Consider the following 11,419-nt stretch of genomic DNA (forward strand, 5'->3'; position numbering starts at 1 on the left):
ACTCCATTCGTCCGAAAAAGTTTGTCCCTCAAATTGATGTATCTAGCACTAAGCTTGTCCCAGCTTGTCCCTCAAATGGATGTATCTAGCACTAACTTGGTGTGGTGCTAGATACATCTATTTGAGGGACAAGCTTTTTCAAACGGAGGAAGTATATCTTAATTCCATGTGAATTTGAATATTTGCTCCAATCTATTTTTAACCCTCATCAAGGCGGTTTTTTCTTTGTTCTACTCGAGCGACTGTTCCTAGTTACAGTTTCGTGTCTTTTGTGACAATGCTATGTTTTGCACTTCCAATCCTATCAGATCCCTTTGTTATTCGTATTACTAATACCATTGATTCATCTCAAGTCATGTATTGCCTATTTGAAATGATGTATTTCATAACAAATTTCCATGCAACTCGACCCGAAAGATTCATGGCACATCTCCAACCCAAAATAGGGGGCATAAATTTCAACCGATTTACCTAATGCTCGCAAATGAATCAAACTTCTAATCTTGTCCCTCGAAATCATGGTAGAGAGTAAATTATAGACAATCTATGAGAGGAGGCGATTAATGATCTAGCCATTACATCCGATGTCTTCTCTCTCCTCAGATCTCGCAGTGTTCCCTCTCTCAGCCATCAATGGCCTGCTTTTCCTCAAATTTGGCGAGATTTCACGGCCTCAAATAAGACCTTGCGGGGGCATCTCAGTCCAAAATTGGTGTTTCTGCTGCCCACTATCTTCGGTAAAAAAATGTGCCAACTATTCTGGGGTGGTGGGAGTATAAGTTGCTGATGTGATCCCCTGCTCATTGGGAGATGAAATCTAAGGCATGTTCAGACAACCCAAACTTGTGCAAGACTCCACCATATGATGGTGCGCTACACCTTGGGTGGCCCGTCAGATGGCAAGCTGGACCGAGCATGGCTTTAGGTCGGTAGGATTCTTGTAACCCTAGGCCTCACCCCCCTTTATAAGGTGAGGACAGTGGATAGGTCAAGGAATCAACTTCATAGTCATTGTCTTGGTAGATACTACCTTCATCTGGGTTTATTAGCCCCCTTATATTTTGGATCCAACTTTGACTTTCTATTTGACTAAAAATACAAAGCATATTTTATAAAAAGTATATTGTTAGATTTGTATTTGGAAGAGATTTTTCATGGTATATTTTGTGTGGCATATAAGTTAAACTTTATTAGTTAAAATTCATGTTCAAACTTTGACCCAAAATAAAAGGGAGCCTAATAAACCCGGACAGAGAGAGTACAATGGTTTGCTTGACTGCTCCAATCCATGAGAGGTGGATGAAGGTGAGTTTGACTACATGGGGCGCAAAAGAACTCTCTCCAAGGAAATTGGCAAAATAGTTGCGACAGGTTTGACAAAGGAGGAGCAGACGACATAACCTTGTGCATTTTTGAAGTAGGAGAGAAAAGAAGAGAAATGTCATTTTCCTAATATTCGATGAAATGTTGAATGTCATTTTACTAATGGTCGAATGAGAATGAATGTGAAAATAGGCATTTCTAGTGGTTTTGTCCCGCTTGCAAAAATAACCTTAATACTGCCTATCCTACGTCTATAAACATTTTCTTCCAGGAACCAATGCAAGAGTTGCACCTCTGAGCACATTGAACTCACGCAATGTCAACCCCTCCAGATTTCAGTGCAAAAAAAGCAAATAGAACCTTGACGGGATTCAGAGAAATCAACGGGATTCATGTACCGTCGTACAGGAGGCGCTGGCTTTTGCATTAGAAATTTATAACCATCGTCACCCATTGTACCTGGGATAGCTGCAGCGGCCATTCCGGCCTGGTGCTGAAGCTTCCAAGCAAAGGTAGAAATCTTTTGAGCAACTGGAGGCTTCAACATTAAATCCCAGCTTGGAGCAGACCTATCTGGACTCAAACTAGGACCCCCGACTCCCTGATCAAAGAAGTTGAAATTCAGTGCTAACTTGTAGGCACCACGGACTGAAGAGAACACCAGAATTTTTATCAGGTGACAGGCGAGGAAGTTTTCATCGTGTGTCGAGCGGAAGGCCGAATTTTCATTTTCGCCTCCACATTTGCAGGTACGAAGTACTGCTGCAGCAGGTTGCGCCGGCAAACTCCCATCAGAAGCCACCGGCACCAGCGCCAGCAAAGTCTTCTGGTATCCAATTGTCACTCCAGAGTCCAGACCTGCCTCAAAAAAAATTGTCACTCGAGACCAGCACTTTAGTTCCCGAACCTATCTGTCAGATCAAACCCTTATTTAAAAATTCCAAGCCATATTCAATAGCATGCCATGTCAATGATGCATTGCCAGAGAAAACCATGTCGGAGATGATGACATCGTGGCGTACCTTGCCTTCAGAACCTGCAAGCATAAACTGTCCGGACGTTGTATTAGTTGCCAGGCTTGCCGTGACAAGAGGGCTTTGGTTAAATACCAAGCACCATTCTTGGCAAGATAATCTGTTTTAAAGCGGGGATGTACATAGAGCAGCAGAAGATGCACCACATGTCTTCAGCCCGCTGTGATTCTATTCAGCATCTATTGTTTTAGTAGCCCATTTCGACATTATATGGAGTTATTTGAGGCTCTTCTAAGTTTATACATTTGCTCCTTGTTCTCTCACACAATTGAGTTTGTTGTGGAGTCCTCAACAGGTTAGGTGTTTATGCCACCGCTTGCAAAATCAGCCGATGGCCCAATTCATGTGATCTGTACTTGATTTTCCATTGGAGTTCTCCAACTGGGATCTGGAAGGCTGGCGATGGTGATCATCAAAGGCCTTTGTTTGATGGGTACGTGAAGATCAGATCTGATCTTCAGTCACAGGAACCGAATGTGCTCGGGAGATATGAAGGTAAATCAGTGGAGAATTCAAGAACATTATGATGCTACAGTTATCAGAAACAGGAAAAAATCTGGGGGTTCTTAGGGATTCTTTTCCTTATTGAGGGGCAAACCAATCAGCTTCCACCTTTCCGGATGTATATGATAGCATTATAGCGCTATGTTTCTCCTTGCATTTTTTGGCAAGTGGTTTGTAATTAACCTTCATGATTGCCTTAATGAAATCAGTGGGCACGGCAGAAAAATGTCCTACAGAAGAATATTCAAGGCACTGCCGTACAGGTAACGTTCTGAGGGTATATAGAGCACGCAAGTTATAGTGGAGCACCCATGAAAAGAAACAGTTAACCTCATGAGACACCGAAGCTTCCTGAAAATGATAGATGCAACGCCACATTGAGAGTTTACTTCTCAATTCATCGGTTCGCTGCCAGCGATTGGGGAATCACTCGGTGTCTGAATTCCTATGAGTGAGACGAGGATAAGACAACAGACGTGGCTTCATTCTTCTTCATCGGGAATCAAGATGAAATAAGCACCATATTTTGCTAAGATATCAACTTTGAACCTTTGAATGCATCATCCTTGCAATGTGCGCAATGATCTCCAACTAGGATCTGGAGGGCTGCAGATGGTGGTCTCCGAGGGTTTTGACCAATGGAAGGGGCGGGCTCCCGTTATGTAAAGATCACAGCTAATTTTCAGTCACATGTATAGAATGAGGTCAGGAGAGATAAATTCAGAATAGAATGAGGTTAGGTAAATCAGTTGAGAATTCAGAATATTATGATGCTATCACTCCTGGAAATAAAAAGATAAATAGATCCTGGGGGTTCTTTAGCGATTTCTTTTCGTTACGTGAGGGGCAAATCAATCTGCCTTTACCTTTCTGAATGTTATAGGATAACAGGCTGCTCAGTGTTCACCTTAAATCATGTGTTATATTTCTCCTTGCATTCTGAGCAAGTGGTTCATACTCATTGTTAAAAAAGGCGCGCCTAGGCTCTAGGCGATAGCAAAACGCCTAGCGCATAACTGCGCTTAATCTGCACATAATTGCGCATAAGCATGCGCTTTGATCAGAAAAACGCAAGGCGGTGGCAAAACGCACAATTAACGCCTAGCGCTTTGTTGAACTATGTTCATACTGAACCTTAATGGTTCCCTTTTAATGAAATAATGTCTACAAAAGAAGCAGCCTTACAGGTTATGTTCTAAGGCAGAGTACCCGTTTCCCATATCAGAACAATCAACCGATAAACCTCGCGGGACACTGGAAATTGGGTCACAGCCAGTAAGTAATGTGGGGACTCAATGTCTAAATTCAGAAAGACAAATGCACAGCTTCCATTCTTGTTCAATGCAAATCAAGATGAAGTAAACACCAAATTTGTTAAGATGCCAACTCTGAATCTTTGCATGCATCTCTAACCAAGTAATATAATCATAGAATTACAGTGTTAAATGCCAACTCTGAATCTTTGAATTTGTTTCCAATCAAGTACTAGTATATAATAAAAGAATTACAGTGATGAGTTTAATTAAGATGCCAACTCTGAATCTTTGAATATATCTCCAATCAAGTAATGCAATCATAGAATTACAGTGATAAATGATGCTCAGATGCTAACTCTCAATGTGTGAATTCATCTCCAATCAAATACTAGTATACAACCACAGAATTGCAGTGATAAATTTTGTGAAGATGCCAACCCTGAATCTCCAAATGCATCTTGAATCAAGTACTAATACATTGGGTTACAGTGATAATTTCTTGAAGGACAAAGCTTGCGAACTTATCTCCGTCCTCTGGTCGACGTCTTGGTCCACCTCGAAGAAATGCCAGCTCGTCTCGTTGAACGCACGGGCGAACCAGTCCTCGTCGTCCACATCCCCGGCCTCGTCGATCCGCTGCTCCCACGCGAACCGCCCTGCCTTGAGAACAAGATTGGCCTTGGCGGCGGGTCCCGAGCGGTTCTCTTCCGCCTGCACAGCGTACCGCCGGAAGCTATTGCCGAGCACGCAGACTCGGCGGAGCTGAGCGCGGGGCTCCCAGTTGGCCACGAGGAGCGCGTCGTAGAGCGACGCCTCGCAGTGGGGCATGTAGAAGAGGGTGGGCTCCTCCACGCGGCGGCCGCACCCGTCGTCGAGGTTCGGGACGGCGAAGCCGAGGGCGACGGCGACGGCGCACTCGACGGAGGAGAGGACGGGGTCGAAGAGGTCGGCCGTGGCGGAGGCGCCCGGGAGGAGGTCGCGGCGGAGGAGTGCCGCGAGCGCGAGCTGGAGGCGCGCGGCCGGGGAGGACTCGAAGCTGCCGACGCCGAGGAGGGAGAGGCGGGCGGGGGCGAGCGAGGCGAGGCGGCGGCAGAGCGGGGAGTCGGGGAGGAGGAGGCGGCGGTATAAGCGGGAGGCCTCGACGCGGGAGATCGCGGCCCGGGCGCGGTCGAGGAGGCGGGAGACGCGGGCTGGGTCGAGGGACGGGTCGGAGGGCGCCCACGGGATCGGGGTCAACGGGAGTGGCGGCGGGGCGTCAAGGTGGGAGGTGGTGACCGGGACGTCACCTCGGCGGCGGCCGCCACGCCGGCGGACGACGGTCCAGTCGGCGCCAGTGGCGACCGCGACCGCGGCGGCGGCGGCCATGGGTTGGGGGGTTGGGTAGACTCGGTTGTGGGTTGGGGGTTGAGAAGAAGACGGTGGATGGAGGCCGTCTAATGGCAAGACTGGACGGTCCAGATATTCAAATACGAGACGGGCCGATTAGTTTTTTTTTTCTTAAGAGACGGGCCGATTACTAGTGCTACAACATTCCTGTGGGTTTTTTTAGAAAACATTCAGTGGTTGGATGGTTAAGAAGATAGTAGTAGAAGATAATTGCATTTTTTAAGGATAGACGATAATTGGTTTGATGCCAATATTTGGCATTGTCAATACTTGGTAACCCAATAATTGGCAATATCAAAAGTTGTCAAAAATTGATAATTTCTTGCATGGTTGGCAAGTAAATAAGGGTCAGTTTTTTTGGGCGGCTTAAAGCATAAGCTGCCTCTTCCCAGTTTAAAAAATAAGTCGCTTCTTAAATTTGTTGAGACTTCTAAATTAGTTATCTCATAACTAGTTTAGAAGCCCCAACGAATAAGAGAGGCGGCTTATGAGATAAGCTGGAGAGGAGATGGCTTATTTTTTAAGCCACCAAAATAACTGGCGCTAACTAACCAAGAGTTAACCAATATTTAACATTTGCCAAATGTTGACATACCAATTTCTGATATCAAACCAATCAACCTTCTTTAACCCATCAGGGTTCAAGTCTTAAACCTGACATTGGCTTGCCTCACTCGGAGCGAGCAAGCCCACCCACGTTCGAGTCCCGGAGGTGACGTGTGGTGCTTAAAGATTTCCTTTTATAAAAATATACCTCCAAAGGCTGGTCCTGAATGGTCTTGTTTTTTTACATTGGTTCTCATATTATTCCTGAATTTATTTCAGGCTTCCGGCAATGTTCGTTCAGTGGGAGAGACGCTCATGTCGACTGCGAGGCGTCTGTGATGACTTCATAAAATGTTAAGATAATATGTCGGCTAAGTCTATCAGAGGTGCTCATAGGAATATGATGTGCGTGTGTGCATTCATAGGGATGAGTCTATGCTTGTGTATGTGAGCGACTTCGATTGTAATGTTCATAGATGACCAATCTCAAACGTGCATGAAGAACCTCGTGCCGGAGATTGGCACCATGCCAATGAGGATTTTGCCGTCAGCACGCCCGAGCCGTGTTCCGTGGTTCCTCGCGACACTCTTGTTGGTGGCGGCGGTTGGCTCGCTGCTGCTGGAAGGGGGCGCGCCGGGATCCTCGGAAATAAGCTCGATGTTTCCCCTAGTATGCAAGAATCCCCTTCGCTTGCTTTCGCCGACGGCAGTCACCATGGTGGCGGTCAATTTGATAGGGACTGGTATGAAGACGGTTCTTGCGACCGGTTCCCAGAGCAAATCATCGATGGTGCTTGAGCTTGGGCGCTCTAGGCGGTCAGCCGGCTTGCAGCGCGGCCGTGCCACCGAATCCTCTGGCTGAAGGGCGGCCAAACCTCTTCCTCCTAGCCTTGAAGCTACATGGGAGGCAGTGCTACTCTAGCTCGATGTTTATGAATTGCTACGGTGAAGAACTCATCGGACCAAGTGGTGATGTCCCCAGCGCCGGTGAGTTTGAAGTCGATCAGGAGTGGCTTGGACCTGACTGCGTTCCTCTTTAGATCTTTGGGGTCCTTTCTGCATATTTTAGGGGCTGCTTTGGAATTTTTAGTTTGTTGTGTATCCTATTGCTCTGGCTTTAAATAAAGTTTGGGGTCCTTTTGGACTCTGCCCTTGTTCAAATTTTTTTAAATGAAGAGCATTGCTCATTCTTCTTAACCAATTTGACCTAGTCTTCTTGTCCATTCTTCTTGCGCTCCATCAAGTGGGCACAGTGGCCCAGGTCAAATGATTCAGGCATTATTCATGCTCTGTTCTACCCCAAACCCCCTCTATTTTTTTCTTCGAAAAAGCATTTCCCCCCGCTTTTTGTATACAAAGCAACCAACCGAACCATACAGAAATAGGTGCTGGGTCGGAAGCAGCACGGTCACTCCCAAAAAAATGATAGAGAAAAAGCAAAAGAAACAAATGCCGACAACAGCGGATCAACAAAAACGAAGAAGCCTCGCGATTCCTGCGCCCACCGGGATCTTCCACTAGGCTCCAAGACTCCGAAGCGCCGGCACCTATCAACACCTCCAAGAAGGATCGCGACGATGACGACGCTGCTGCCAAGGGTTTCCCCCGGTACACGACGAGGCGAGAGGAAGGGTAGCCCCTGACACCCTCCCGGAAGGTCAGGTGGCACCCACAGGCGCCATCGCACTGGAGTCGGCCATGCCGACAGGGGTTTCCCCCGATCCCAATCCGCACCTCGGGCGCGCCGGAGCCTGCCACCAAACCAACCACCACCCTGCGTCAACGCGGTCTTGAGGCCCCCACGCCGTCTCACCACGGCACCACGAAGTGAGGACAACACGTCGAAGAATCAAAGCCGGGACTAGGGCAACAACACCGTCGGCACGCGGGAGGGGCCCCACCTCCACTGTCAGCGACGGTAGCCATCCGGATGCAATAGCAGGAGCACACCAGGCCCGACCGAGCCCTCGTAGGCCAGTAAAGCTCCCGCCCTCGCGCTGCTGCCGGCACGCTGTCGGTGCCGCCGCCCCACATCCGAGCCGCACCTCCTCCTCACCACGCCGCAAACAACAAGGCCACACGCTACCTCTTGAGAACTTGCGTTGGTTTTCCCTTGAAGAGGAAAGGGTGATGCAGCAAAGTAGCGTAAGTATTTCCCTCAGTTTTTGAGAACCAAGGTATCAATCTAGTAGGAGACCACGCACGAGTCCCTCGCACCTACACAAACAAATAAATCCTCGCAACCAACGCGCTAAGGGGTTGTCAATCCCTACACGGTCACTTACGAGAGTGAGATCTGATAGATATGATAAGATAATATTTTTGGTATTTTTATGATAAAGATGCAAAGTAAAATAAAAGGCAAAGGAAATAAATAACTATTGGAAGATTAATATGATAGAAGATAGACCCGGGGGCCATAGGTTTCACTAGTGGCTTCTCTCCAGAGCATAAGTATTCACGGTGGGTAGACAAATTACTGTTGAGCAATTGACAGAATTGAGCATAGTTGTGAGAATATCTAGGTATTATCATGTATATAGGCATCACGTCCAACACAAGTAGACCGACTCCTGCCTGCATCTACTACTATTACTCCACACATCGACCGCTATCCAGCATGCATCTAGAGTATTAACTTCAAGAGAACAGAGTAACGCTTTAAGCAAGATGACATGATGTAGAGGGATAAACTCATGCAATATGATGAAAACCCCATAGCCTCTCCAATCACCATACACCAACACCAACCCACAATTGATCATAAACACCATAGCCTCATCATAAACCCCATCTTGTTATAGGAGCCCTCCGTGATCGATGCCCCCTCCGTGATAAACTCATGCAATTGTGGATTTATGATCAAGGGATAAACTCATGTAAACTACTCACACTTCATCGGAGAGGCTATGGTGTTGGTGTAGGAGCCCTCCGTGATCGATGCCCCCTCCGGCGGAGCTCCGAAAAAGGCCCCAAGATGGGATCTCACAGGTACAGAAAGTTACGGCGGTGGAATTAGGGTTTTGGCTCCGCATCTAGTAGTTTGGGGGTACGTAGGTATATATAGGAGGAAGAAGTACGTCGGTGGAGCAACGTGGGCCCCACGAGAGTGGAGGGTGCTTGGGGGGGGGGAGGCGCGCCCCCTACCTCGTGCCCTCCTGGTTGATGTCTTGACGTAGGGTCCAAGTCCTCTGGATCATGTTCGTTCCGAAAATCACGTTCCCAAAGGTTTCATTCCATTTGGACTCCGTTTGATATTCTTTTTTTGCGAAACCCTAAAATAGGCAAAAAAACAGCAATTCTGGGCTGGGCCTCCGGTTAGTAGGTTAGTCCACAAAATAATATAAAAGTGTATAATAAAGCCCAATAATGTCCAAAACAGAATATAATATAGCATGGAACAATAAAAAATTATAGATACGTTGGAGACGTATCAAGCATCCCCAAGCTTAATTCCTGCTCGTCCTCGAGTAGGTAAATGATAAAAACAGAATTTTTGATGTGGAATGCTACTTGGCATATTTTCAATGCAATTCTTCTTAATTGTGGTATGAATATTCAGATCTGAAAGATTCAAGATAAAAGTTCAATATTGACATAAAAATAATAATACTTCAAGCATACTAACTAAGCAATTATGTCCTCTTAAAATAACATGGCCAAAGAAAGTTCATCCCTACAAAATCATATAGTTTAGTCATGCTTCATTTCCGTCACACAAGAATGCTCTCATCATGCACAACCCCGATGACAAGCCAAGCAATTGTTTCATACTTTAGTAATCTCAAACTTTTTCAACCTTCACGCAATATATGAGCGTGAGCCATGGATATAGCACTATGGGTGGAATAGAATAATGATGGGGGTTATGTGGAGAAGATAAAAAGGGAGAAAGTCTCACATCAACGAGGCTAATCAATGAGCTATGGAGATGCCCATCAATTGATGTTAATGCGAGGAGTAGGGATTGCCATGCAACGGATGCACTAGAGCTATAAATATATGAAAGCTCAGCAAAAGAAACTAAGTGGGTGTGCATCTGACTTGCTTGCTCACGAAGACCTAGGGCATTTGAGGAAGCCCATTGTTGGAATATACAAGCCAAGTTCTATAATGAAAAGTTCCCACTAGTATATGAAAGTGACAAAACAAAAGACTCTCTATCATGAAGATTATGGTGCTACTTTGAAGCACAAGTGTGGTAAAAACGATAGTAACATTGTTCCTTCTCTCTTTTTCTCTCATTTTTTGGGCCTTCTCTTTTTTATGGCCTTTCTCTTTTTTCCTCATTTGGGACAATGCTCTAGAAAATGATGATCATCACACTTCTATTAATTTACAACTCAATGATTACAACTCGATACTAGAACAAAGTATGACTCTATATGAATGCCTCCGGCGGTGTACCGGGATATGCAATGAACCAAGAGTGACATGTATGAAAGGATTGTGAATGGTGGATTTGCCACAAATACTATGTCAACTACATGATCATGCAAAGCAATATGACAATGATGAACGTGTCATGATAAACAGAACGGTGGAAAGTTACATGGCAATATATCTCGGAATGGCTATGGAAATGCCATAATAGGTAGGTATGGTGGCTGTTTTGAGGAAGATATAAGGAGGTTTATGTGTGAAAGAGTGTATCATATCACGGGGTTTGGATGCATCGGCGAAGTTTGCACCAACTCTAAATGTGAGAAAGGGCAATGCACGGTACCAAAGAGGCTAACAATGATGGAAGGGTGAGAGTGCGTATAATCCATGGACTCAACATTAGTGATAAAGAACTCACATACTTATTGCAAAAATCTACAAGTCATCAAAAACCAAGCACTACACGCATGCTCCTAGAGGGATAGATTGGTAGGAAAAGACCATCGCTCGTCCCCGACCGCCACTCATAAGGAGGACACTCAAAGAACACCTCATGTTTCAAATTTGTTACATAACGTTTACCATACGTGCATGCTACGAGACTTGCAAAATTCAACACAAGTATTTTTCAAGTTCACAACTACTCAACTAGCACAACTTTGATATCACTACCTCCATGTCTCAAAACAATCATCAAGCATCAAACTTCTCTTAGTATTCAATACACTCATAAGAAAGTTTTTACTAGTCTTGAATACCTAGCATATTAGAATTATTTAAGTAAATTACCATGCTATTTAAGACTCTCAAAATAATCTAATTGAAGCATGAGAGAATAATAGTTTCTATAAAACAAAACCACCACTGTGCTCTAAAAGATATAAGTGAAGTACTAGAGCAAAACTATATAACTCAAAAGATATAAGTGAAGCAAATAGAGTATTCTAATAATTTCCGAATCATGTGTGTTTCTCTCAAAATGTGTGT

At 45.4% G+C, this 11,419-nt stretch overlaps 1 protein-coding gene and 1 pseudogene across 1 annotated transcript; one reads left to right on the forward strand and one right to left on the reverse strand.

Annotated features, from left to right (window-relative positions):
- Nucleotides 1-4,398: 4,398 nt before the first annotated feature.
- LOC147989851 (protein SENSITIVITY TO RED LIGHT REDUCED 1-like) lies at nucleotides 4,399-5,553 on the reverse strand. Its single transcript, XM_087546137.1, has one exon. It carries the CDS (start codon nucleotides 5,480-5,482, stop codon nucleotides 4,601-4,603), a length of 882 nt encoding a protein of 293 aa, XP_087402263.1. The 5' UTR covers nucleotides 5,483-5,553; the 3' UTR covers nucleotides 4,399-4,600.
- Nucleotides 5,554-6,575: 1,022 nt separating this feature from the next.
- LOC147989852 (uncharacterized) lies at nucleotides 6,576-7,170 on the forward strand (annotated as a pseudogene).
- The last annotated feature ends 4,249 nt before the right edge of the window (nucleotides 7,171-11,419 follow it).

This window comes from Triticum urartu, chromosome 1A (assembly GCF_056163025.1).
Source record: "Triticum urartu cultivar PI428250 chromosome 1A, HENAU_Tu73, whole genome shotgun sequence".
Classification (NCBI taxonomy): Eukaryota; Viridiplantae; Streptophyta; class Magnoliopsida; order Poales; family Poaceae; genus Triticum; species Triticum urartu.

What these genes read in the sequence shown, in the direction of transcription:
- LOC147989851 (XM_087546137.1), bottom strand. Translation starts at nt 5,482, where the DNA reads ATGGCCGCCGCCGCCGCGGTCGCGGTCGCCACTGGCGCCGACTGGACC.